At 45.2% G+C, this 25,050-nt stretch overlaps 2 protein-coding genes across 2 annotated transcripts in view; one reads left to right on the plus strand and one right to left on the minus strand.

Moving 5' to 3' along the window:
* Positions 1–4,351: 4,351 nt before the first annotated feature.
* Positions 4,352–12,657, minus strand: wfs1a (Wolfram syndrome 1a (wolframin)). The gene is made up of 12 exons (XM_079999168.1): positions 12,541–12,657; positions 11,503–12,126; positions 10,226–10,308; positions 9,205–9,349; positions 8,918–9,091; positions 8,363–8,440; positions 7,837–7,979; positions 7,593–7,724; positions 7,057–7,302; positions 6,665–6,943; positions 6,296–6,459; positions 4,352–6,170 (listed from the first exon to the last, which is right to left on the minus strand). Exons 2-12 carry the CDS (start codon positions 12,113–12,115, stop codon positions 4,970–4,972), a joined length of 3,258 nt encoding a protein of 1,085 aa, XP_079855294.1. The 5' UTR covers positions 12,116–12,126; positions 12,541–12,657; the 3' UTR covers positions 4,352–4,969.
* Positions 12,658–14,194: 1,537 nt separating this feature from the next.
* The window catches only part of crmp1 (collapsin response mediator protein 1), a gene marked incomplete at both ends in the record, with an annotated part of 13,336 nt that continues 2,480 nt past the window's right edge, over positions 14,195–25,050 (plus strand). Inside the window, 12 exons of the mRNA XM_079999148.1 lie at positions 14,195–14,560; positions 16,331–16,419; positions 16,611–16,795; positions 17,664–17,828; positions 18,371–18,432; positions 18,643–18,723; positions 19,568–19,636; positions 20,065–20,185; positions 20,765–20,921; positions 22,653–22,794; positions 23,658–23,828; positions 24,892–25,050. The exon at positions 24,892–25,050 is cut by the window's right edge and continues 21 nt beyond it. Coding sequence (XP_079855274.1) covers positions 14,195–14,560; positions 16,331–16,419; positions 16,611–16,795; positions 17,664–17,828; positions 18,371–18,432; positions 18,643–18,723; positions 19,568–19,636; positions 20,065–20,185; positions 20,765–20,921; positions 22,653–22,794; positions 23,658–23,828; positions 24,892–25,050 — 1,767 coding nt within the window. The remainder of the gene's footprint in view (positions 14,561–16,330; positions 16,420–16,610; positions 16,796–17,663; positions 17,829–18,370; positions 18,433–18,642; positions 18,724–19,567; positions 19,637–20,064; positions 20,186–20,764; positions 20,922–22,652; positions 22,795–23,657; positions 23,829–24,891) is intronic.

The following is a 25,050-nucleotide window of genomic DNA, read 5'->3' on the forward strand; positions in this document are numbered from 1 at the left end:
GGCGTTGGATGGATCTGAAGGCTCAGTGTCCGACTCCGTTCTGCTTCAGCCTGTTTTGAAGATTGTTGTCAAAAAAAAAAAAAAAATGCCGCAATCTAGAGTTCATCTAGAGTAAGAGGTGCAGGGACGCCTCCCCAATCTGTTTCACAGGCACAACAAAATGGAGGACTGTGTGTTGAATCCGCTAATGATGAAGAAGCCTTGACTTACTGCTATAAACCTAAAATGCCAATTGGATAAACTGTGTGGATTTGACGAGTGGTCACTCCAGCTCATTTAAATATAGCATTTTTCATGATCTCAGAAATATAAAAAGTGGTCTTACTGGTGTTTCTTTCAAGGGGGACAGTGGTATCTCGACCATGTCACATCTCTCCTTTGGAGCAGTGCTCCTGGAGGAGGATCAAATACGACCCCTTAATCGCTGCTCCCTGCTCACTTTTGCAATAATAAGCCCTCATAAAGAAAGTCACAGTGCAGATATCAGCAGATACACATTTGTCCACGCGCTCATATCATCAAATGTAAATATTTCATTTGTTTTTCTGTTTTTCTGTTTTTGGGCTTTGGTGAGGGACCTCATTTGTGAAAAGTAAGGGGAAAAGCACTGTACAAGGAGCAAGCTGTTCTTTATGCAAGGCACTGGTGCGGCCGGCAGCAACATTGGGTTTGGATTAGTTTGTTGCAAAGATGGCAATATTTTATCGATGGTCCATTTACAAATGATAAGCAATGGTGGCTGGAGTGTTGGGCTGTTTAAAGAACAGCTCTCTGTTATTTTTCAACCGAGGCCCTCATAACATGTTTTCCTTCAGGAGTAGAGTTGCACAGGCCACACCCTCATCTGTAAAGCTGAAATGTTGAGAGTTGGAGTCATGCGTTTCATGCGTTTCAGTCACTGTAGCCTTCCAAAAGCACCACGGAATTCCTCATTGAAAACAGGAAGCTCCGTCTCTTATAGAACGGTAGATTAGACGGTAGATGCAGAGTCATGTTATGCTAAATTTCTCTTTTTTTGCCATAAGCTGAGCTATTGTTTAATATCTGACACAATGCAGTAATTATTTTGTAAAAGTCATTTGTTTTCTATTCATGTGTGATGCTTTTTTAAGGCCGCAGCACACTGGTTTGCCCCGTTTGACTGCTTAAAAGGTTACAGCATGATCCCAACTATCTTAATATTGTTATATTATTATATAACTTATATTACATTACTTATATTTTTATATGGGTAAAGATATAAGAAGTTAGGAAGACCTGTGCAATACTAGTTCATGCAGGACAATGTTTTAATGAGGCCACTGTTAAGAAGATGAACCTTTTTTCATGGTATACCAATATACAGTATGTATATGGTATATTATGGTATCTGAAACACACAACTATAAATATAATTTTGAGTAAATGCTGAAGGTGGAGCTATGCTAACTTAAAAAGAAAAAAATGTTTTCTATGTACTGTGTAAGCATATTTTTAGAAATGATCTTACAATCAAGTTGAAGATGGAACGCAGCAACATTTTATAAATGAGGCCCCTGATTCAGTAGGCCACTTGCTATGTCTCGGAGGCCTCTGAGAGTTTAGGATGTCCATCATTAAGGTGATGTCTGTACTTGTCTGTATTGAGTCGGTGAGATGCTCAATATCTGATTGTTTACAGTAAAGTGCTTTGTTTTCAAGTGACCTTGGCCCTCGGTCCGATCAGTGGTTAGTGCACGTCAGCATTTCCAATTGACCAAATTGTTGCATTTCTGACAGACAACTCTTCGATTGACTTTACATTGATCTTTATTTATTTGGCATCTTTTGAGGTTGAGTTGAGTTGTCTGACAGAACTAGCTACGCAAGCTACACCTAATTTGTGGAAAAGTATATCAAGCGTGCTGACACAATAATGACAAAAACACAAAAGTGGATAATTCCAAGTTCAGAAAGTTAAAAGTCCTGTTTCCATGTTTTTGCTCCATCCATACACTGATCCAGCTGATACTACTGAGTAGTCGGACCTATGGGTTGATGTTGATCGGCAAATCTGCATGGTTGACACAAAATCCCGAGGTGGAAGTTTCACTTTCTGAACGCAGATTTTCCCCACGTTTGCAAAAATGTACAAATATTCGATGGATCGGTCACGTAATTCACAAAGTCCACCTTAAACCCTTGTGTGAAACAGTGTTTTGATACTATGTCTGAAATCTCTGAACCATCATCTGTGTCACTGGTTACACCTTTCTAGAACTTTACCTCCTTGTTAACTGCCAACCATAAGGCATTTCTGCACCATGTTTGGGCTTTATTACCCCATCGTCTGCGTCTGCATCTAAACGCAGACTCTGTCTGGCACTGAGCCGCTCCGCAAAAGGTCACGACGGAGCCGAGTCCGAGTTGTGACCTTATCACTTTCCAATCCAACCTATCAACACGGACATCCAGGGCTCGGTCATTCCGGTTGACTGGTTAGTGGGCCGTATTTTCGGGGTGCAGAGGCGGTCGGCGGTCATCACATCAAAAGCACCACACCACACGCGAGTATTTCTTTGTTTGAGGAGCACAGCAGCAGCAGCATGTTGCCATTATTCAATGATACTAGCGTGTATATCTATCATACTTAAAAAGAAAGAAAAAAACAAATGAACACAAAACTTGATCATTCAAATCAGTTTGAATGAAAGGAATGTGCATTAATAAAATACCAAATGTAGAAAAAATGTGATTGGATTCCTCTATTTGTGTCTTGATTTATCAAAATTTTTCTTTTTGCTCTTTCCATGGAGAGGGGACAACCTGAAATTGCTAAATATTTCTCATTGTTTTTTACTTTTTACCTTTTACTTATCACTAAACTATACCCAGAGGTCAAATGATAGCAGATAAAACAAAATTATCATTTAAATTAAGAATGACACATAAGAATAATGTTCCAAATGGTAAATATGTTCTGATTGGACTTGAAGGTTATTACCCCATTCGCCTGCACGAAGGGTACATTTGTCCCGGTTTTGCCCTGTTTTGTTATTAGTTTATTCTGCTCCTTGTTTTGCCCTGTTTTCTTACAGTTCAGCCATAACTTAGGTTGCCATGTGTTATTCTGTCACTTATCCGGTTTATTTCTTCTGCCATTTCAGATTCAGTTTCTCCTAGAGTTCTGCCCCTCCCAATCGGCTTCCCCTGAGTCAGCACTGTGACATCATAGCTGTGTGACAACATGTCGGTCTAGGCCGGTCTATTTATACACCTGTCTGGTTCACTCTCTTGGGGTCAGATTGTCCAGTCCCTTCCACCCAGCTGTCCAGTGTGCTGACCAAGTTCCCACCTTCTGGATTCTGGACTAACCCATTTGCCTGACTGATTTCCTGTATTTATTTGCAATAAAAACTTGATCCTTCGCACCTACTCCTGAGCCTCCGTTGTGTCCTGCATTTGGGTTCATCAGACAGCACTCCCGACAGTGTTGTGACAAAATCGAGACATTCATTGTAATTTAAGGTTGTTTAATAACCATGTAAACAGCTAGAGGTGCAATTTTAAAGAATCGTACACGCTGCTCCTTTAATAGCAGCCAATGAAAAGGTTTCATATATTGAGTTCTAGTATCATTACCCCACATTTTTTTTTTTTGTTTAATTCACATACTATACCTCCATATGCTTTTTCACAAGGGTAAACAGTACTTACATTCAAACAGGGTCAATGTTAAAATAGTTGTGAGTAAATAGAAGTTAAGGTTCATCGTCACATCTCAACAGGATTTCAACACTACCATCCCTTTGACTGCAAATTTACAGTGTATGGTGTTAATTTTCCCATGACAAACCTAAGTAACACAACCAAGCAATCTCAAGCAAAACACGTTGCATGTTGACTATTGAAACTCACAATCAAAACTCACTATTTCTATGGAATGAACATGGATGAAATAAAAATCATTCACTTTTTGATATAAGTAAATATAGGCAATAGGTACCAGAACAAGTCAATCAAAATAGGGCAAAAGTTTGTGTTGAATGTTTGACTCAACATCCTCTTGCTTTCACAGGATTCAACGAGTGAATAACAAGGCACTGAAGTTGTTGCAGCGAGAAACTTATATACACAGTACTTATGTTTGTTTGTTGACTGAACAACCAACTACAAACCAACCAACTAAATAAATTGTTATTTAGACAAAAAATTATTAAGATTACAAAGGGAAAAGGACTTTCATTCATAACAATAAAAATGTGTCAGACAATGTCTGAAATATTGTAAGACCAGTGCAAATAAGTAGGTGTACTGTACCTACTATGTGAATGTACTAATGCAAATGCCCCCCCCCCCCCCCCCCCCCCTCCCACACACACACACACACACCATACGCCATTTAAGCAAATATCTTGACGATTTAGATAACTTTGCCAGATTTATCTGTCTCTGCTAACATGGGGGCTTTTCACTCAACCCCAGTGCAATGTATACGCCCGTATACAGAATAAAATTAAAGTCACATAAAGCACCAATGATTAGACATTGACAAATCCCTAAACAGGAACTGCAAAATTGTTCTTCCAAATGACATCATATTCATTTTGAATATTTTTCTCAAACACTCCTACTTTACAGTATATCAGTATAACATTCTCCATACATAGCCATTTTCTTTAGTGGCATGCATACATTTGTAGACAACACTCGCAATTATTGATAAGCAGTGGTGCCAGTGAAAGCCAAGAAATTCCAGTGTATCACTTCAACACCCACAAACAGTGGATCATACTTTTATATCAGATTGCGTAGTGATGAAATGTTGAAACGACGACCCGCATATTCTTCATTCTTATATTCATTCTTTAGCCCACAATTCGGCAAATCGCCCACAAATTAAAGTGATTTAATATTTTATAAATATATATTATATATATATATATATATATATATATATTCTGTGTACTGTACATGTGACATCATCTTTATCACATATCTGTCACTTTGCTCAGACATGTATTCTCGCGGACAAGAAGGGAGAAAAGAAAAAATCAAAGGCAAACTTGATGGCTTGAAGCGTGTTGCGTCTCCAGTTCCTCTCAATCTTCACCTGCCGCCCCCCGGTCAGATGTGAAGACGTACAGTCCAGACAGTGGATGGCTTTCAGCTCAAAGGCCGGAGCTTTGGCCCCCAAACGGCCCTCCAGCTTGGTGCTGAACTCCACCATGTTCCCAGGCTCCAGATTAAGCAGGACCTGCTTGAACTCATGACTGGCCATCAGTAGGATGTCCCTGCCTGGATCATCCTCCCCCGCCACGTTGTCTTGTACCATCCCCACCGTCACCTCGAAGCGGAAGCTGTCGAATTGCTTGACGTGGCAGGTGTGCTTGGCCACAGCTTTGAGCTGACACAGCTCTTCCTCCTGCATCTGCAACATTACGGGCAAAGCGGGCGGAGAAATTGTGGGGCTGGTGGTGAGGTTGCCGGTGAGGTTGGCGGTCAGGTTTTCTGTGACTGTGGCGTTCTTGGGTTCGCATTTGGGATACGTCTCCCCGTACAGGCAGCGGAGCCAGTCACCCATGAACACCGGCAGCATGTTTATCACTGATTGAGCTCCGTTCTCTGTCTCGGCCACTCGGACGTGCTTGAAGCGTCCAGTCCACGTGATCCTGTGTCCCTCCATGTGGCTGCAGAAGATCTGTGTCTGGGCCATGCCTTTGGTCTGCCAGGCGGACGGCCCGCACAGCTGGCCGTACTTCCCCCAGGTCATGGTGGAGTTGTACACTTTGAGTCCCTCTGTGTGGTACACATACGTTGTGAAGAACAGGATCACCATCGAGACGCAGAACAAAATGACTTTGACCGCACCGCGCTTGGTCAATGAGTGGAACACGTCCAAGATGGACGTGCTGAACCGAGTCCAGAGTCGCAGGGTGACGGGGATGGCGCAAACAGCCAGCGTCACCACCACCTTCGTCAACTCCAGCTCCACGAGCCACTTGAAGACCTGGATCAGCAGCATCACAGCCAGGCCTAGGGCCAGCACGGGCAGGGCGAAGAGGAGGAGGAAGTAGGCCACACAGGTGCGGATGAGGCCCACAACGGAGGAGCTCTGGAGAAGCACCACAGAGAACTCGCACCACATGAAGCACACAAGGTAAGGAACCAAGATGCAGTAGGTGCCCCGGAAACCACGCATCCTCGCCATGCTGGTGGCAGGAGGGAGTAGTCATGGAAACCAAAAAGAGCCAAGCATTATTTTGAATATGAATACAAGTTTGCAGAAAGTTGAAGGTACGGTATACAACTATCAATCTCACTTCTCTCAGCTCACCTGAAGAACAGGAAGAAGAGGTAAGCGTACAGCAGACAGGGCAGACTGAGGTTGAGCACCACTGACTCTCCCAGTGGCAGAGTGGCAAAGGCGTGTCCAAAAAGGCGAGCCACTGCCATGGTTTCTGGCAGGAATCTTGTTAGGTCACACAGAGATGACGCTACCTGGAATGACATGGTAAATTAAGTTTTTAACAAAATGATGACTGGTTACCACGTTAATCAACTAAATGGATAATAATGCAATATGATGCCAAATATGTTTTTTAAAGGTTATGATCATATAGAACATGTAGTATACAGCACGTAGTAGACATGTATTTGTATGGATGTGTGACAGTTTGTGTTTTAGTGGTTTGGTTCCTCTAACCTCTATGACCATTGCTTGTCGTGCGTAGGTGGCTGCAGTGGGGCTGAGGCTCATGTAGCTGACAGCGGTGAAGAAAATGGCCACCGTGGAGAGCTCCGAACATGGGATCCATCCCTTGTCGGCTACAGGGAAGGAGAAAATGGCGAAGAATACGGAGAAGATGAAATAGAGGTATGGTTCCAGATTGTTCCAGCCAAAGTTGGTCTCGGCCTGCTCCACGTCCAGCCCGGGCTCGAAGTGTGTCAGAAGGGCAGTGAGGGCACTGAAGTTGTCCCAAGCCTAAGAGACCACAAAGAGAAAGTTCGAAGGTAAAACAAAAACAGGTAAACAAGTAAAAAAACAAAACATTTCTACATAAGAGGCAGAGAAAGAGTTCTTAATCTAAAGCCTACCTTGCTGCTCTGAAAGACACGCAGGGTGCAGATGATCATGGAGATGAAAGACAGGTAGAAGACGAGCAGGGGGATGACGAAAGCGAACAGGTCGATGGTCAGGTTGCTGATGATGAAGAAGAAGATGAGCGCATTTACGTGCTGCGTGGGGATGATGGTGCTCAGCCACAGGACGCCTGCACGTGACGCCCAGTCCACCAGATGCTCCTTCATCTCCAGGATGGCATGGAGGGGGTACTGCAGCACCTGGTGTGAAAAGACATGAGGAAGAACGCAGAAACAACTATGTCAATCAAGACTAAAACTATTGTGGTTTCTTGTTCCAATAGACTGGAGATAAGATAAATAACTTGTTAACAGTGCTGGCTTGTAGCGCTGCAACCTTCTCCAGGGGGTCACTGGTGGTGGTCACCCAAGAAGGTTGCAGATTGCACATGCCAGACCTCTCTCCAGTCGATATTTACAAATATAATATGACTAGACAAGCCTGTTCAAGGTAATAAACCACATTGTATTCTTGGCAAATGTCAAGGTACCATTAACTGGGATTTCATGTCCATCGCTCTTTTCATGGCTCCGCTACGCTTGGTGGCGAGCATCATCCCTGGCTGTCCCAAAGCCCATGAACTCTTGTGGGCCTTTCTTCCCACTGCCGGTCCCAGGTCAGTCTGCACCGAGAAACCCAAAAACGAACAGACACACACAGAACAACACACACAAACGAGTTACTGAAATTGGAAAATATGGATTGTATATCGATTTAAGTTTTGAGTCCCTGACCTCATCACTGCGGCTCTGAGCCACATCCCACTGAGCTTCAGGCTTCTCCTGGCTGCTGCCGTTCTGGGCAGAAGAGGGCACTATACCCTGGGCGTAGTTCTTTGTGATTTCCACAAAATCATCCAGATCCACCAGCTGCTTGGCTGAGAGGACAAAAGCAATGAATAATAGAGTATCAGCATGTTCTGGAATATGCTGGAATAATATTTGTTCCCCTTTCTCCCCTATTTCTCTCAACAATCTGGTGGCTTATAGGATCACCAAGAAAAAGATTGGTTGGGGTTATGTAGAGTTAAAATCAGCACTAAACATTACATTGAATCATGAGTGTAGATCAGAAGACGCATATAACATACGTTTAAAGACATTTAAAAACATTAAAGCCAAAAAAACTGCATTAAAGACTTTCACACACTAAATGTGTCCTGACAATATGAATGGCTCAATGTCACATCAATGCTGATTGATATTTAGGTATTTAGAAAACATATATGCACGTACACACACACATTAAAAAAAAACCTACATTTGCTGCTGACCATGCTCTGTAAAACCTTCTGTGTCTGGTCGGTCGTTGGTCCAGGGTTCCTGCTTGTGACGCCGCCTGTTAGGGAACACCCACAGAACCGGTGAGGATTCTCCTTGCTGGTACATGATATCCACTGTGTTGCTGAGTATTATGGGAAGTGTAATAGTGTTGTCGGTTTGGCTGTTTGCTTGTGTGCAGGTTTAGCAGCTTTATGTGGGCGTTTGCTGACACTGGCTCATGGTCATCAGTAAGAGGGAATGACCTGCAGCTACCAAGGAGCCAAATGTAACCCTGCCCCGGCGGAGTTATTAAAGCCTCGCTGAGCTGGGTGCAAGGTTCATAACACTATTGCTCTATGTTGCGAGTGTGGACAGGATAGCTTTGCTTCTATGTAAAATCATTCTGTGTGTGTGTGTGTGTGTGTGTGTGTGTGTGTGTGTGTGTGTGTGTGTGTGTGTGTGTGTGTGTGTGTGTGTGTGTGTGTGTGTGCGCGCGTGCGTGTGTGCGTGCGTGCGTGTAGGTGTGTCTCCGTGTGTGTTTGTCTTCGCGCACCCTGCACGGCGTTGACGTGACTGACATTTTCCAGCATCTCAGCCACGTTAACCTTCTGTTTCCTGTCCGGGTTCAGTTTCCAGTACATCATCATGGCCGCCTTGCGTACGGCCAGCTCGAACCTACTCTCCGTCCCCAGTTTGCGCACATCTGGTTCGTTCTCCGGGGTGATACCTGACCATGAAGCGTTAAAAACAATGGGGGGGGGGGGGGGGGGGGGGTGATCAGCAAACTGACCCAGAACAGCCACAGACCACAAGGTGCAGGCATTACAGCAGGAACTGTACCTTTCTTCTGGATCCAACAGCGCTGCAGGAGGCGGGCTGCACCTCTTCGTCCTTGTTTGGCTGCTTTAATTAACCAGTTTACACCCAGAAGGTTGTTAAGCTCTGCTTCCTTCTCCTCAGCTAGAATCAGGTAGTGTTGGCCCAACTAAAACACGGGAAACAGAGATGCCAGTTATCGATCAAGGGAAGAGATTTATTTTTGTTTGTTATATTGTTTGTTTCTTTATTTATTTATTTATTTATTTATTTATTTATAATCTCAATTCTCAGCACACAACCACCCTGTGTCTGGGTGAAAAGCTGGCTTTTGTGTGTGTTTTCATTTTTGGATTTCGTATGTGTCTGACATGGGAGTTTGTCTGACAAACATTAAGTAAATTGCTGGCGAGGTTCTTATCCATGCCAACATATACAGTACATACAAGGAACCTGCTCACTGGTTGTTAGGCTGTGCTGCATTAAAAATCAAAACGACTGAAGCATGCTTACTAAACAGAATCAGCGGCCAGGAATGTACCCTTTAGGAGTGGGGGAGGGGGGGGGGGTCTCTCGTCTCGTATTCCTATCAACCCCCCTCCTCCTTCCTTATTTTAGCTTAGGTCCTAATGGGTGTATTACAGCTTAGACACTGGAGAACGTTCATTAAGTCTATCAAATATTTCCGAGTGAGTGTGCAAATGCTGGGTTACAGTGTCACAGTGTCAACAATGTATGTGGAACTATACATTATGTCTGTTATGTTGAAGGCATGTGATCATGTTCCACATGGTTTGAAATAGACACGTAGCGGTACTGTGTGTGCACAGTATGTGTGTGTGTGTGTGTCAAAATGTATCAGAGTATCGTAGTATAGTAATGTATCAGACATAAAATACTATTTGTCTGTTTGTTTGTGTTTTTGTGTGTACTTGTTTATGCCTTTGTGTGTGTGTGCGTGTGTGTGTGTGTGTGTGTGTGTGTGTGTGTGTGTGTGTGTGTGTGTGTGCGTGCGTGCGCGCGTGCGTGCCTGTGTTGCACTCACACGGGTCTGTGCCCTGGCATCACCAGATTTTGCTTTCTCCTCCAACTGTTCCAGTGTTAAGTCCTCTTCCTCGGGTTCTTCATCTGGAAGGAGGGAAATTCAATTCATTACTTTAAAGTGCAAATCTGGAACATTATTTTGTTAAAGAATCTGAAAAATACTGAAAAACCCGAAAAATGCAAAGATTGGGCACCTGCAACAACACAGCGTGAATTAATAAACCAGTGTAACTAGGTTTGGGTGGACTTCTTGGTGGTATAATCCAATCAACAGAGACGATTTTTAAGGATAACCACTTCAAGTTGGGAGTTTAGTTTACAAAACACACAAAGTTTGCCAGGATAAATCAGAGTTTAAAGACCTCTGTATGTGTGTATTTTTGTCGATGATGAGTTGGACCATTAGGCAACTATCATTATATCCATAATAAACTGTAATAAGCCTCTGACATGGGTATGTTTTGGAACATGAGTGTATCATAAAGACAGGAGGGCATTGGCAGGCGTACACATGCGTGTGTCTGTGCATCTGTCTGCTTGTGGATATGCCAGGACAAGACTTCAGAGCCTTAGAAACTCTATGCCGAGTTCTTATGTTAAACTTTCACACATGTTTATTGGGTAAGGCTTCCTAACTTCCTCGCCTGTAGCCTATACGTCATGGAGTGACCCCCCCCTGCCCCCGTGTGCCTGCACCACTTATTCCAATTTCACTGTGATATTCTGCCAGAACAACAAGAAGCCAAAAAACTTAGAAGGGCCGGTCAAAATATGTCTTTATTAACTGCAATTGTAGTCAATGATATTTATTCTCAAATTACTCAATAATAACATATCAGTTTTCGAATCAGAATCAAATTTATTGGCGATGAAGATTTACAATGAATTTGATTGAGTACCTTAGAATGACAAAAATACATAAAAAATGAAAATACTAAAGGAATATAACATGTAAAAAGAAAAGAAAAAGAATGTTAAGAGAAAATAGATATGGTCAAAAAAATACACATGATCTCTATTTACAGGTATTTATAAAGAGCAATGGTGGCCAAGCAATTGATACGTGATGTTTTGCACTATAAAATCAAAGTAATAGAAGCTATAGTGCAAATACTGTCTATATTTTACCAAAGGCCTAATCTGAACATGTATAGATAAGTTCTTATTAAGTTGTAAGTTATAATTACGTTATAAACAATGTTTTTTTTTTCTGGCTCCAGTTGTCTATGTAATAAATCCTAACTCACATCATGCAATTCATCCCTTAAAACTTCTTACCTTCATCCTCAGCATCCTGTTCCTCTGCCTTTCGGATTCTCTCCTGGATTATCACCCTCTTGGCCACGGCAGCAAAGGTCCGCTTTGGGGTTGTACTCATGGAGGCAGGGGGAGTGGTGGTGGAGGTCGGAGGGACAGGGAACGACTCCGATTGGCATGATGTGGAACCAACATCGGGAGATGTAATTTGCGGGGTAGGGGCCAGGCCCGATGGACCTGGAGTGAAGGATATGGATGCAGGGGTGGAAGTAGGAGTAGATTTGCATCCAGAAGGACCACCGGCAGACGCAAGTTTGGTTTTGTCCAAAGAAGATGAGGAATTGATCGCTTTGGAGGTTGAAGATGAAGAAGCGCCAGGAGAGATAACAGAAGGGGTTGAGAAAGGGGAGGTTGAGGGTGGCCAAGATTTGGGAGGCTCAGGGGTAGGAGCAAGTTCCGTAGGGGTCTCGACAGAGGTCCTGGTTATCGGTGGCCGGGAGGGAAGAGTATCGTCATCAGAGACGGGTGGGAAAGGATTCTGGGATCGTTTTGGGGAGGTCGTAGGTGGCGGGCCAGTCGGGACAGGGCGTGGCCCCTTGGGGTCGACAGCTGTGGGTGATGATGAGAAATCCATCTCCACAAGTCCTGGAATTTGAAAGAGAAGAAGGCCAAACAACTAGGTAAGTTGATAAAGAAAATCAAAAATCAGACTACATACAGTATAGGAACAGCAATCAAAGGAACCATTCCTGTGTATATTTAAGCTTCTTCTTTAGGATCAAGTTAGATATGACTGAACATGACCTATGCAGGCCAGATCTAAAATAAATGTCCTTGGTAGGCCATACATTAGAATAGTTAAACAGAATATAAAACACAACATATCCTATAAGGCTACAAGTCAAACAGGTTGCTGGTCTCTAGAGTACTTTGCTTTGCCGCCCCCCAAAGAGAACTCCAAAACTAAAGTATAACAACCCTAAAGTTCAGGAATTTCAAATCTTCAAATTCTTCACACATTGCCAAGATATCTAACACCCTCAAAACATATTCACTAACCTTGATCTTGGTCTTACTGTGACGATTTCTTCAGCACACAAACAAATTCCTTTGGAAGTCAGAAACTGGGAGTTGGTTCCTCGCCGAGGTCCATTATCCTGGAAGCCCGAGACGCCGTTTGGCTGCAGCCCTGCACACTCTGCCCCATAAGCAATACTAGAGCTCAGGAGCCCCCCTCCTAAAATAGACCATCTTTTTATAGGCAGAGCCAAACGCTTGTCTACCGCTTGACTTGTTGTATTGGCTGTGGGAGTGCATGGGTGGGGAAAAGCTGTTGGGGTTTACCAATGAATATCCGACCTCGGTTGCCCCATCAGGCGTTTCAAACTTGGAAAGGGTAGACCCGGGCACTTCATGTAGTTTGTTTCGAAAATAAGTCTTGATGTTGTTGTGAAATTACATCTAATCGTGGTCTTTGATGACGTTGTATTGCAGTGAAGGCCACTGTAAGAATGTAAGCACCATTTAAGCAGATTATCAGCATGGGGTGCCACATCAAGACCCCTTAATCGAGTCTGACGCTGACCCATATGGTATATCTCTGCCGTAACTGGGGGGAGGGAGTGTCCAACCAACTAGTATTTTATTACAATGTCTCTACGCCATTGTCTGACTTTCTCAGAATATAACACACTGGTTTGCTACAGCTGTCACAGTGCCTGCCAGTGTTTGCCTTCTTCTGTTGGAATGTTTTTTTTCTTGGTCACTTGAGGTTGGGTGCTGTCTTCTTGTGAATGTTCATCCGTACGAAGAGTTTTTTGAACACAACTAGCTCCACAGCTACGCAGCTGCCTTTCATTTCTTGCACGAGCCCAATCTTTGCATTCTTGGTGGGAAAGGCCGAGCCCGCCACCAACGAGGGAAACAGCAAATAGAGGAGCACTTGAACAAACAAACAAACAAAAAAAAAATGCATTGATGCATTGTCTCTTGAAATGTGGCAGCTTAAAAGTAGCAATTTCTTCAGATTTTTGTTAACTAAATATTCTTACGGATTACCACTTTAAAGTCATAGTAAAGCCATAGTCATCAATTTCCCTTTCTTCCAGTCGAGATGAAGAAGATGGGGAAGAGGATTTGTAGCTTGGAAACTTAACAGTTGGAGGAAAAAGCAAATTCTGGTGATGCCAGAGCAGACACACACACACACACACACACACACGCACACACACACACACACACACACACGAACACACACACGCACGCATGCTGCATGCATATGGACACATGCTCAGTGACATGAAGAGAAACACAAGGAGGAGAGGAGACACTAGCTGCCTCTTTGTTTATTTCCGTGGGTGATAGTGTGGGGGCGGGTGTGAGCGGGTGTGCGTGGGGGTGTGTGTGTGTGCCCATCTTTTGTGCGACGTGCCCAATCTCTGAGCTGGCGTGCGTGCCACAGCTTCCTGCGGCGCTAATGCCACGCATCGAAAGTAGTTCAGTGTGACACAATCCTCCAGTCGAGCGCGGAACCCGTGAATGTGGAGCAGCGGATCATCACTCCTGGGGGGGTGAGGAAGAGGAGGCAGCAGCATCTCCGCAGAGTGCACGGAACCAGCAGCTGTCTGGTTGGGGAGAGGGTGTCTGCGTTGGGAAAGAAGAAGAAAAAAAAAAAAAGGCTTTCTGGGGAAAGGCTTTGTCCTCTTTTTGCACAATGTCGGACTGCAGGAGACAGTGGAACCGGGAGGACGAGCTCCCCGTCTACCTGGCGGGTCCCATCAGAACCGGGCCCAACCAGAGGAAATCCTACGGCATGTTCAGTTCCGTGGAGGGGGCGTTCGAGAGCAAGACCATAGACTTCGACAACTACGCGGTGGGTCGCAAGGGGAGCCGCACCCCGAGGAGCGGCAGCCGGGAGAGGGTCCTGGACGCCGGAGAGCCGGCGGGCCGCACGCCCGGCGACGAGGAGGAGGGGGGCCGTCGAGCCGGGTCACCCGTCAGCCCGCCCGGGGAGAGAGGGAGCGGACGCCCCGATGTCGAGGTCCAGCGTTTCTCCGACAGGGACAGCCATAATGGAACGGTGGGCTTTGTATGCTAGACTTTTATTTCTTATTATTATTTCTTTTTAAACCAGAGGCTGGACCTAAACAGACCCGGCAGCGTCACATCACTGGCTGGTGTCCAAATCAATCGATCAAAACAATCGAGCAACCGGATAGAGGGGAACGTTGCACTGGGAATAGCAATTGGCAACATTTCTAATTGTCAACACCCACAGAGATATAGATTTAAATAATATAAGATTTTTTTTTTGTTTTAAGTGGATCCAGGTGATTTCTTTTATCAGCGCAGTCTCCAGTTCATTTATGCAAACGAGTGAGCATTTACTTATTCTTATTGAATGCATTTTTTCTTATGGATTGAGTCATAATTATTATAATTATAATTATAATCATATTTGTTATTATTATTACTACCACTAATATTATTATTATTATTATTATTATTATTATTATTATTATTATTAATATTACAATTATTATTATTATTTTTATTATTAGTAGTATTGTTATTGTTATTGTTATTGTTATTGTTATTGTTATTCTTATTCTTATCGACCTCTTGTCTCTTGTCGTGATCTCCGTGGTGCTGAAGTGAACAGCGACACTTTGTTTGTGTTGTGGGGGCGCGCACGTTCCCGTGTCTCGAGCCGCGTGCACGCCACCCGCCCGATCCCTTCCTCTCGTGCGCGCGCACGCACGGTCGCGGGGATCTCGTCACTCCCCAGCGGCCAGGGAAAGCAAGCTCCGCTCTGTCGCGCGCGCGCACGCACGCACACACACACACACACACACACACACACACACACACACACATGCCGCACACACTTGTTGCCGATCTGGGGGGTGCGGAGGCCATGTCCGGGACCGGGCTCCGGTGGAGCAACAGCATCCCTCACCTGACGGTAAGAGGCGCAGCCTGGAGGCGCCGTTGCAGGGCTGCGACTCCCTGCTCCCACTGCTGCCGCACACAGGGTTCAACTCTGAGTGCGGCTGCAAAGAGCCGAAAAAAAACAAACCCAAAAAAAAGAGACTGTCAAGACTCTACTGTTTTATTCTGGGCTACGAGGCATAAAGACAGCGGGTGGCGGCCCCAGACGACCGCTGCGCGAATGAAGCGCGTCCGTCCGTGCGCGTCCGGGGTGGGACAGGATTGTGTAATCGTGCCGCCTGACAGATTAACGCTGTTAACGTGATTTGGTGCGACGGTTTAACCTGAGGTTGCACAGACAATCACTACAGGCTGCACAATGCACCAGGCTGTGTATGCAACACGCAGGCGGCATTTATGCCGGCTCTGTAGCCAGCTTTGAAGTGGCGGCTGAAGAGCGAGTGCAACTTGGAACCAAGCTCCTGAACTATGAAGGTATTTGCACCAAAAAGCCATATCTGGTTTCATAAAAGCTCCCCATTTGTACAGATCCCTAGAAGCTACAGTGCGGGGGGTTTGGAGGCATTGGAGGTCTGGGTTGATCTCGATTGTTATCGTTTGACATAATACTGTTCACTCATGTCTACTCTTATTAAATCATATTTTTCTGTGATAAGGCGAAGGTCGCAAATGCAGGGGGACGTAGAGGAGAGGAAGCGCTTAGACCGCCATCATTTTTTTGCAAGGTTACTATTGTTTGGTGGCGATAATTCCGTCGAAATTGCGTTGATGTCCGTCAATGCCTTTGACGGCTGATTGCCCGACGATTAAAATGTCGTTAGTGTCCTCGCTGTAAAAACAAACCTCTCCTTTTTGCCCTCCCTCGCCTTCTTCCATCCCATCTCTCCCCCCCCTGCAGAGTGACAGGCTGTTGATCAAAGGAGGCCGTGTGGTCAATGATGACCGCTCCGTGTACGCGGAAGTCTACATCGAGGACGGGATCATCAAGTACGTGCGTGCGGCAAAATGTGTGAAATAAAGCGTGGCGGTGTATCCAAAGCCACCACGTTTTTGGCTAGAAAATGTGGTGTTTTGTTGCTTGGACAGTGGGTGACAGTACCCCTTCCCTCACCTTATGCGCCACAAACCGCACCTTCACACTCAACACCGTTCGGATTTATAGGCGTGTTTCTTGGCAGGCAGGTGGGCGAGAACCTCACTGTCCCTGGGGGAGTGAAGGTGATCGAAGCTGAGGGCCGTATGGTCATGCCGGGAGGGATAGATGTCAACACCTGCCTGATGAAGCCCTACCTGGGCACCCAGCCTGTGGACGACTTCCTCCGCGGGACCAAGGCGGCGCTGGCGGGCGGGACCACCATGATCAGTGAGTATAGAATCATCGATCATCGGTCGCGATTTGCGCCCGTTGTAGCACATTTGTCTGGCTGATGCTGCACTGGATCAATTTTAAAGGTTACGATCACTCGAGCCGGCTCCCAACGATCGGAAGATTAAGCGTAGGTTGATACCGGAGTTTTCCTTTTAATTCCCTTTGTGGCCGGCCAATGCAATTCTGATGAAGAACCCAAGCCATTGTCATAGCAAAAAAGATCTACTCATCTATTAAATCCCCCCGTGCAGTTAGCTGTCCACTAACAAGACAAGCTTCTATCTCTTCTAACGAGGAGTTGTCTACAGTCCTAGAAAACCAATTGTTTTTTTACATCATATTTCTACACAAGGTCCGTCTCAAACTCTATGGGAGGACATGGGGTTAGGACATTCAAGACAAGAGTATACCTGAAATTGTGATTTGGGCATTCTTTTGATGAACGAAACCTTGTGACAACTGGCCAGTTTTGCTAATGCTGCGACTTGTGCTGTCGGTTCTACCGTGTTAAACATGTCAGAACCACCCACTCTGATGGAGTGTCTCTTCTACACGCGTTCAGACAGAAGGTTGACAGGTTTGAAATGGGCCGGACATTTGTCTGGTTACCTTTAGCTAGCATAGCCGACAGTGTAGCATACTTACATACCTTGACTTGCAACATGCAGAGATCTGGTGGAGAGATCATTCTTACTTTGATGGCAAAGGTTCTCCTGAAATCCCCTCCCAAGCCCTGGACATTGGCAGACATGGACCTTCATTTTGCATGGGCATCGACGTTTGGAAGCAAAACACACCAAATCTCCACCGTTCATAAAAGTCAACTGACCCATCCTTACCTTTACCCTTTGCCCTCTGGCAGTGGACCACGTAGCCCCCCAGCCTGGAGACAGCCTGTTGGAGGCGTTTGAACGCTGGCAGGAAGCCGCCGACATGAAGTCTTGCTGCGACTACTCGCTCCACATGGACATCCCCCAGTGGCACGAGGGCGTCAAGGAGGAGCTGCAGCTGCTGGTTCAGGAGAAAGGTAAGAGCGACATACAGCGCAGTACAATGTCTCCTCCTTTAAATTGTGCTGAAGTCATTCCATGCTTGGCCCCCACATCCAAAATCGTTTGGTTTCATAATCGGAAGAATTGTCGCGCTCGATTTACGAAACAATCCTCTCATAGAGGAGGCACACAGCTGTCAGGCTGTGGACTTTGAATGTTGGCCTAGTTGGGCCATCATGGAACGACAGCGTGGCAAAAATGCGCTCACCTGTTTCGTTCCTGGGAGAAAGAAAACAGACTTGAAAGAGCGCTCGCACAGTTTCTGGGCTTTTAAAATTAAACAAGGCTAGGGGACTGTTTTTGGATTTGACACTTTCTCCCAAAAGTGTCTTTAGTCGGCGATGCACGTATACATTACCGCATGGGAACAACCAACAAAAACAAAACTAAAACGATATTTTCAATAATTTTTCCGACCCTATATCTGCTATCCAATATGCCATGCCTACAAATATTGTCTTCTCACACAGTTTTCTTTATATGATTCATGTCATTTATTTCTCCTTTGCTCTTTTAGGTGTAAACTCTTTCCAAGTGTACATGGCTTACAAGGATCTATACCAGCTGACCGACTCTCAGGTTGGTTAAGCGCCGTCAAATAATCACGCTAACGGCCCAAGCTGTGAAAATCCCATAATTGATGCGGGAGGACTGATCATTCTGACAGCACACAGCACAAGGTTCCAGTGCATTCCCATCGCTCTCACGGACTCAAAGAATGTTCCGTGTTTTCTCTCTGTGCCTCCCCCTCCTTTGCTTCCACCTTTACTTCCCCCATGACGCCCTCAGCTGTACGAGGCTTTCACCTTCCTGAAGGAGTTGGGCGCAGTGGTGCTGGTTCATGCCGAGAATGGAGACCTGGTAGCTCAGGTGAGAACCAGGGAATTTACCCTTTATGATTTAATTTCCCTGCCAAATATAAATAAATTGCCTTTTGCAAGCAGAGTATGCAAATGCACTGCGTTTCGGATTCTGAAGGCAGGCTTTTTAAGGGAGGTGGTTGAATGATTGTAGGAGGAAAGTTCTATTATGGGACTGTTGCATTATTTGACTTGATAATGCTACACCGCTACAATGCTACAAAATTCCACCAAACACACACACACACACACACACACACACACACACACACACACACAGGCACACACACACACCAAAACAGGGGTTTTGTTGTTTGTCCAAATACTTATTTTCAGTTGAACTCATTTCAGGAGCTCCGTCAAAATTGTGTGCGGAATCCTTAACCCTTATCAAGACGCAAACAGCTTCATGTTGAGACCATCCTCTTTAAAACCGTATACCCACTGCAGTGACGCGCAGTCCTCCTCTGCAGTAGAGACGTCCTAGTTACATAACGGCCTGGTTTTTGGAGAGCGCGGATTAATGCTGATGCTGCGGCTGTGGATGACAACTTTGTCAGAGGCCACCGAGGCTGCTGACCGGGATTTTAGTGATGATGATGATGATGATGATGATGATGTAACAGAGATTGTAAGACAGCGGTGATGATGATGAGGGTGGCGGGTGGTGATCTTACTTACTGATGACATTTCTAATTATTAGGGGCAATTATAATTATAAAGGAGATGCAGAAAATGATAACTGGGGGCAATGTGCCATATTAGCAGTGATGTTCGTGGTGTTCATAGTAAGTAGTGATGGTGGTGCCGGCGAATGGCATTGGTAACAGCGATGACATGTTTACTTGATCTAGGAACAGAGAAAGATCCTCGGTATGGGAATTACTGGACCTGAAGGCCATCCTCTAAGCCGCCCAGAAGAGGTGATTAGCATTTTGTGTCTTCCATCCATCCACCCATCCATTTATCAATCTATCCGTTCATCCATCCATACATCCATCCAACCTCCTAGCTATCCATTTCCAGTCATAGTCATTATTACCGTTGCACTTTCCATAAATTGGCACTTATTTCCAGGTGTCTATAGATCATCTATCCTTCCATCCATCTGTCAATCTGTCTATCATCCAGCCATCTATCCAACCATCTGTTTATAATCCAGCCATCCATCCAACCATCTGTCTATCATCCAGCCATCCTTCCTGTCTGTGTCTGTCCAGCTATCTGTCCATCCATCCATCCACCGATCAACCTTTCATTCATCCTTCCATTCGTCCAACCATCCATCCATCCATCCATCCTGCTGACAGCCTCACAAGGGTTTAACGTTTCCTCTGCTTGCACCGTACAGCTGGAGGCTGAAGCTGTGTACCGTGCCATCACCCTCGGTAACCGTGTCAACTGTCCGGTCTACATCACCAAGGTGATGAGCAAGAGTGCAGCGGACACTATTACCCAGGCCCGGAGGAAAGGTCTGTTTTTCATCTCCTTCCTTTACACCCCGAATTTCCCATTCGTCCCCTGTTTCCACCGGCAGCTTTTCTCTTCATGTCTACTTTTGCCCTGAGAGTCGAATTCTCTCCCAAAGTATGGCCATAGATACCAATCTGTATGAGAATGGATAGGATCAGGGATTGCTAGTATGCAAAGACATCAGGGGCTTACCGTCAGAGCGTGGGTGCACCATTGCTGGGCACAGTCAGTACCATCAGAGAGACAGTTATCGGGGTGCAGAGCCTGCCCTGCGGGGCCATTTTAGATTGGGGGCTGTTCATTAAAGATTGGGGGCTAAAGCCCCTAATGCCCACCCCTGACGGAACCACTTGATTGGATTAGTCATGTATGTGTGTATGGCTCTATAGCTGACTCTACATAGTGCCCGAGTGCATACTTTACATGAGACGGCAGCAATGGTAAATGGGAAAATTACATATATCAGCTCCGATCATCGCCCACACAAATAATCAGTCTACCCCTCTTATTTTGATATCAAATAATGGAGTCAATTTCGAATTGAACTCAAAAAGGATCTTCCTCCTTAACGTCCCTAGGTTCTGTAGTGTATGGCGAGCCAATCACAGCCAGCCTGACCACCGACGGCTCCAACTACTGGAGTAAAAACTGGGCGAAGGCCGCGGCCTACGTGACGTCTCCGCCCCTGAGCCCTGACCCCACCACTCCAGACCACCTCCATACTCTGCTGGCCTGGTGAGGCACCGTCACCGCTAATTCATATTTGTATCGCGTCGCGTTTGTACAGCGCAATGGAGGTACCGACATCGCTGACGCATCCCCCGCCACGCTGTAAAATGTAAAAACAACTTTCAGCAACTTCCAAGGATGCAGCAGCTTGCCGTACATACTCACCTTCCCCTTGGAGAAACTCGTTTGATATTCACCTCACAGAAAGCCTCCGCCGGTACGCTTAGGAGTTTCAAATCCTCTTCGGCTCAGGATGAGAGTTGTGGGAACAAAGACGAGTAACAGAGAAAGGGAAAAGGTGCGGTTGAAAGAATGACAATGAGTGAAAAATGGGAAGGGAAAGACTGGAATTGAAGGGTGATTGAAAATCATCAACACGTGAGGGGAAGCACTTTGAGCTATGACTTTGATTCATTATTAAGCGCGAGAGGAGTTCGTCACTATAAATGGGTCTCAGCCGTTCTGCGGTAAGTGATAGATAAAGTGCACGGAACTCACGATACACCCGTACCTTTTCACCTTGAACACACGCGCACACACACACACACACACACACACCCAGCCACCTCTGTACACATTTTACTGTCCCCGATTCCATAAATAGCGCAGCAACTTGAATTCTCCATCAGCTGTTGCCTTGGCTACCAAAGTGCCCCCCCTCCGCGTACTCCCCCTCTCCTCTCCTCCCTTTCCTCTTCCTCTTCCTCTTCTCCTCTCCTCTCTCCCCCTGTTCTTTCTCCTCTCCTCTCCTCTCCTCTCTTCTCCTCCCCTGGGCATGTCTGTGCTGTCGCAGCGGCGGTGCGAAGCCGCCGTCGTGTTTGAGTGCCGGCTCAGGCGACAGGGGGATATTTTTAGTTTCTGTTTTTTACGAGAGGTGAACAAAGGAAGATCTTTTTTTTGTCGAAGTCAGGTCTTTTGTTTGGATAATAGCCACTCTAAGTGCACAAGGAGAGTTTTCCTGTGGCTTATTTCATGGTGCTAACCTCCATAATTAAGGACAGAGAAGTGGGCCTCACATCACGGATTATGATAATGAGCACTCCATGCGGGTGGAGTCACCCATATAATATTACTGCAGGGGAAAATAAACGAAACGCATAGATTTGCTGTATTTATAATGCATTAGATCCTTTTGTATTTCAGCTGAACCTTGGGGAAATGGTACTGCTGCTGATCCCCCCACTGGTGCAGGGCTTGGGGTGGATCAGCTGCTTGCCTGGCTCCCCAGGCCAATACACACATGCTGCTCACTGGCAACACCTGGTGGCCAGTTCAGGAATGGTCCCTCTCCTTAGATAGATATATAGATATATAGATAGATAGATAGATAGATAGATAGATAGATAGATAGATAGATAGATAGATAGATAGATGCAATATACCAAAAAAACAACGTTATTATTAATTTTATTAACAATTAATATTTGGACAAAAATAGGGGGAAACAAATGCATTTTCAGAATTTTTTGGATCTTCCAAAAAGGGACAAGCAGCTTAAGATGAACTGTGTGGATAATAATTATTTCCAATTAATTACTGTATATTATTCCAAAAGAACAATTTATGAACCTGTTGCGTTTGACCCTGCCTTTGAATCAATGTCGCATCAACATTGCTCTGACAGTCTCCGTGCAAGATTCAAGATTCAAGATTTTTTATTTGTCACATACATATACATACTTCCATACATATATTCAGGGAAATGTAATGTATGCATGTGTGTTTGCGTTGATACAGCGGGGACCTGCAAGTCGTGGGCAGCGCTCACTGCGCCTACAGCCTCTCCCAGAAGGCCATCGGCAGGGAGGACTTCACCCTGATCCCAGAGGGGACCAACGGTGTGGAGGAGAGGATGGGATTCGTCTGGGACAAAGCTGTGGTAGGTACTGTGCATGTGCGTTGGTTTTGGGCGTGGCGGCAAGTGTGACTGAGGTCTGTGTGACTGTCTGTCTGTCTGCTTGTCTGTCTGTCTGTCTGTCTGTCTCACTGACCTGCAAACAATATCTAGGTAGACACATTCAGCCAGTTTTACTTAGCTTATTGGGAGGTTATCTCTATCACTGTTTCGATGAGCCAATCAGGTTCCACTTTGTTGATAGTTAGCCAATACTATGAAAGTGTTAAGGTGTTATGTGATATTGATTAATGAAATGCCGCATGGAAAACAAAATTCATTCACATGGAAACTAGATTCATTTTAAAGAGTCCATAATGATCAATAATAGAGTCCATAATTGGAAACAATTATATTATATTATTTCTTCTTTCTTTTATCTATTTTTATGTATTTTTAAATTGTATGTATTTATTATTTTTTATTATTTTTTGTTATTATTTTTATTATTATTTTATTTATTCACAGTGGATGCAGAAGGTTGTTGCAAATATTTGTTTGGTTTTGTGGCTTTGTTAGGATAGTACAATGTGTTTCTTTTGCACTATGCATTTTATGTATTCTATTATTTAAACGTTATGCATTCTATGTCCATTCTATGTGTTCCTTTGCACTTTTTCTTAATGCTTTTTATGTTTCATGTAAAGCACTTTGAATTGCCTTGTTGAAATGTGCGATACAAATTAACTTGCCTTGGCTAGGGAAGACGAGTTTGCTATTCCCCGGTCCGTCTGTACTGTATACATATACACAGTCTGTCTGTCTGCGTCCCTGTCTCTGTCTGCCTTTGTTGTCCCGTGTGTCTATTTAAGGCACCACCCTAAACATCCATCTCCCCTCTCCATCAGGCCATGGGGAAGATGGATGAGAACCAATTTGTGGCGGTCACCTCCACCAACGCCGCCAAGATCTTCAACCTCTACCCCCGGAAGGGCCGGATCGCGGTGGGCTCCGACGCCGACGTCGTCATCTGGGACCCCGAAAAAGTCAAAACCATCACGGCCAAAGTGCAGCAATCGGTGAGGAATTAAGGGAGCGTTGGAGGCGGGGCAGAGAGAGAGCAAGTATATCCAGTATATACTGTATATATAGAGAGACAGAGAGAGAATCAATAGAGCGATAATGACTATAATGGAGGAGAAGACGAAGAAGAAAAACGACACGGTTGGAAATGGATGGAGAAAAATACAGCTGGAGACAATTTCAGCTCATATTTAAATTTGACTATTCACTGAGCCCGTGTCGGGTGGAGGTGTGAGATTAGACCGGGGGGGGGGGGCTGTGAAATAGGATTTTCTTTGGAGCAATTGAGAGATCAGAGGACAGGGTGAGGATCTCAGTCAGTGGGAAGCTTAATATTGTCTTTGTATTGTTATTGGCACAACTCGCTGCCTTGGATGACTTGGATGAAGGTCACGGAGCATAATTTCACCAAAACAACGCCAACTTTAGGGGTTTCAAGACGACGAACAGCAAATAGAAAAAAAAAGTGAGGCTTGCCTCTGAACGTTTAAAGCCAAAAAAAGAGCTCAATTCACACGCGGGAGGCGACAGTTTTGTCTGGAGCGTCGGGAGACCCTGAGAGCGGTGCTTTGGTCGAAAATGGAAAACCCTTGTCAATGTTTTCATTCAGTTTAGTTCGGTAAAAGGGTCCTAATCCGGACTGGTGCCGGCTTTACATGAGTAATCCCCCCCTGCGCTCTCACCCCTTCTGGGATAGCAACCCCCTGCCCCCTCCGCCCCACCAGGCTCCCCTCTGCGACTGAATTTTAGTGCCTCCATTATGTCAGATCATTTATCCATGGTTCCTTCCTGAAATAGCATTGCTTCATTAAAGAAATATTACTAGGAATTCTGCATCATAGTTCTAAATAAAGCAAAACAATTCATATGAAAAAAAAACAACATAAAATAAATCCTCAGTTTGATGCCCTGGGAAATTATAATTTTACAGCAGTGAAAGATTCAAGCTTATCATATGTGGGGATAAAATGCTGATATACAGTGTACCGGTACCAAACAGTTCCCCAATTCTTACTTCTCGTTCTCCTTGTTTTTCCTCCCCCATCTCGTGCGGCGCAGGCTTTGGAGTACAACATCTTCGAGGGCCTGGAGTGCCGCGGGGGTCCGGTGCTGGTGGTCAGCCAGGGCCGGGTGGTCTACGAGGAGGACAAGCTCCAGGCTCAACCGGGCTCCGGGCGCTACATCCCTCGCCAGCCCTTCCCCGACTACGCCTACCAG

Source organism: Zeus faber (assembly GCF_960531495.2).
Source record: "Zeus faber genome assembly, chromosome: 4".
NCBI lineage: Eukaryota > Metazoa > Chordata > Actinopteri > Zeiformes > Zeidae > Zeus > Zeus faber.

Coding starts and splice junctions, on each gene's coding strand:
- wfs1a (XM_079999168.1), bottom strand. CDS start 12,115: ATGGATTTCTCATCATCACCCACAGCTGTCGACCCCAAGGGGCCACGC. Junction 7,725..7,836: donor CTCAGAGCCGCAGTGATGAG/GTCAGGGACTCA, acceptor TTCTCGGTGCAG/ACTGACCTGGGACCGGCAGT. Junction 7,303..7,592: donor ACATGAAATCCCAGTTAATG/GTACCTTGACAT, acceptor TTTTCACACCAG/GTGCTGCAGTACCCCCTCCA.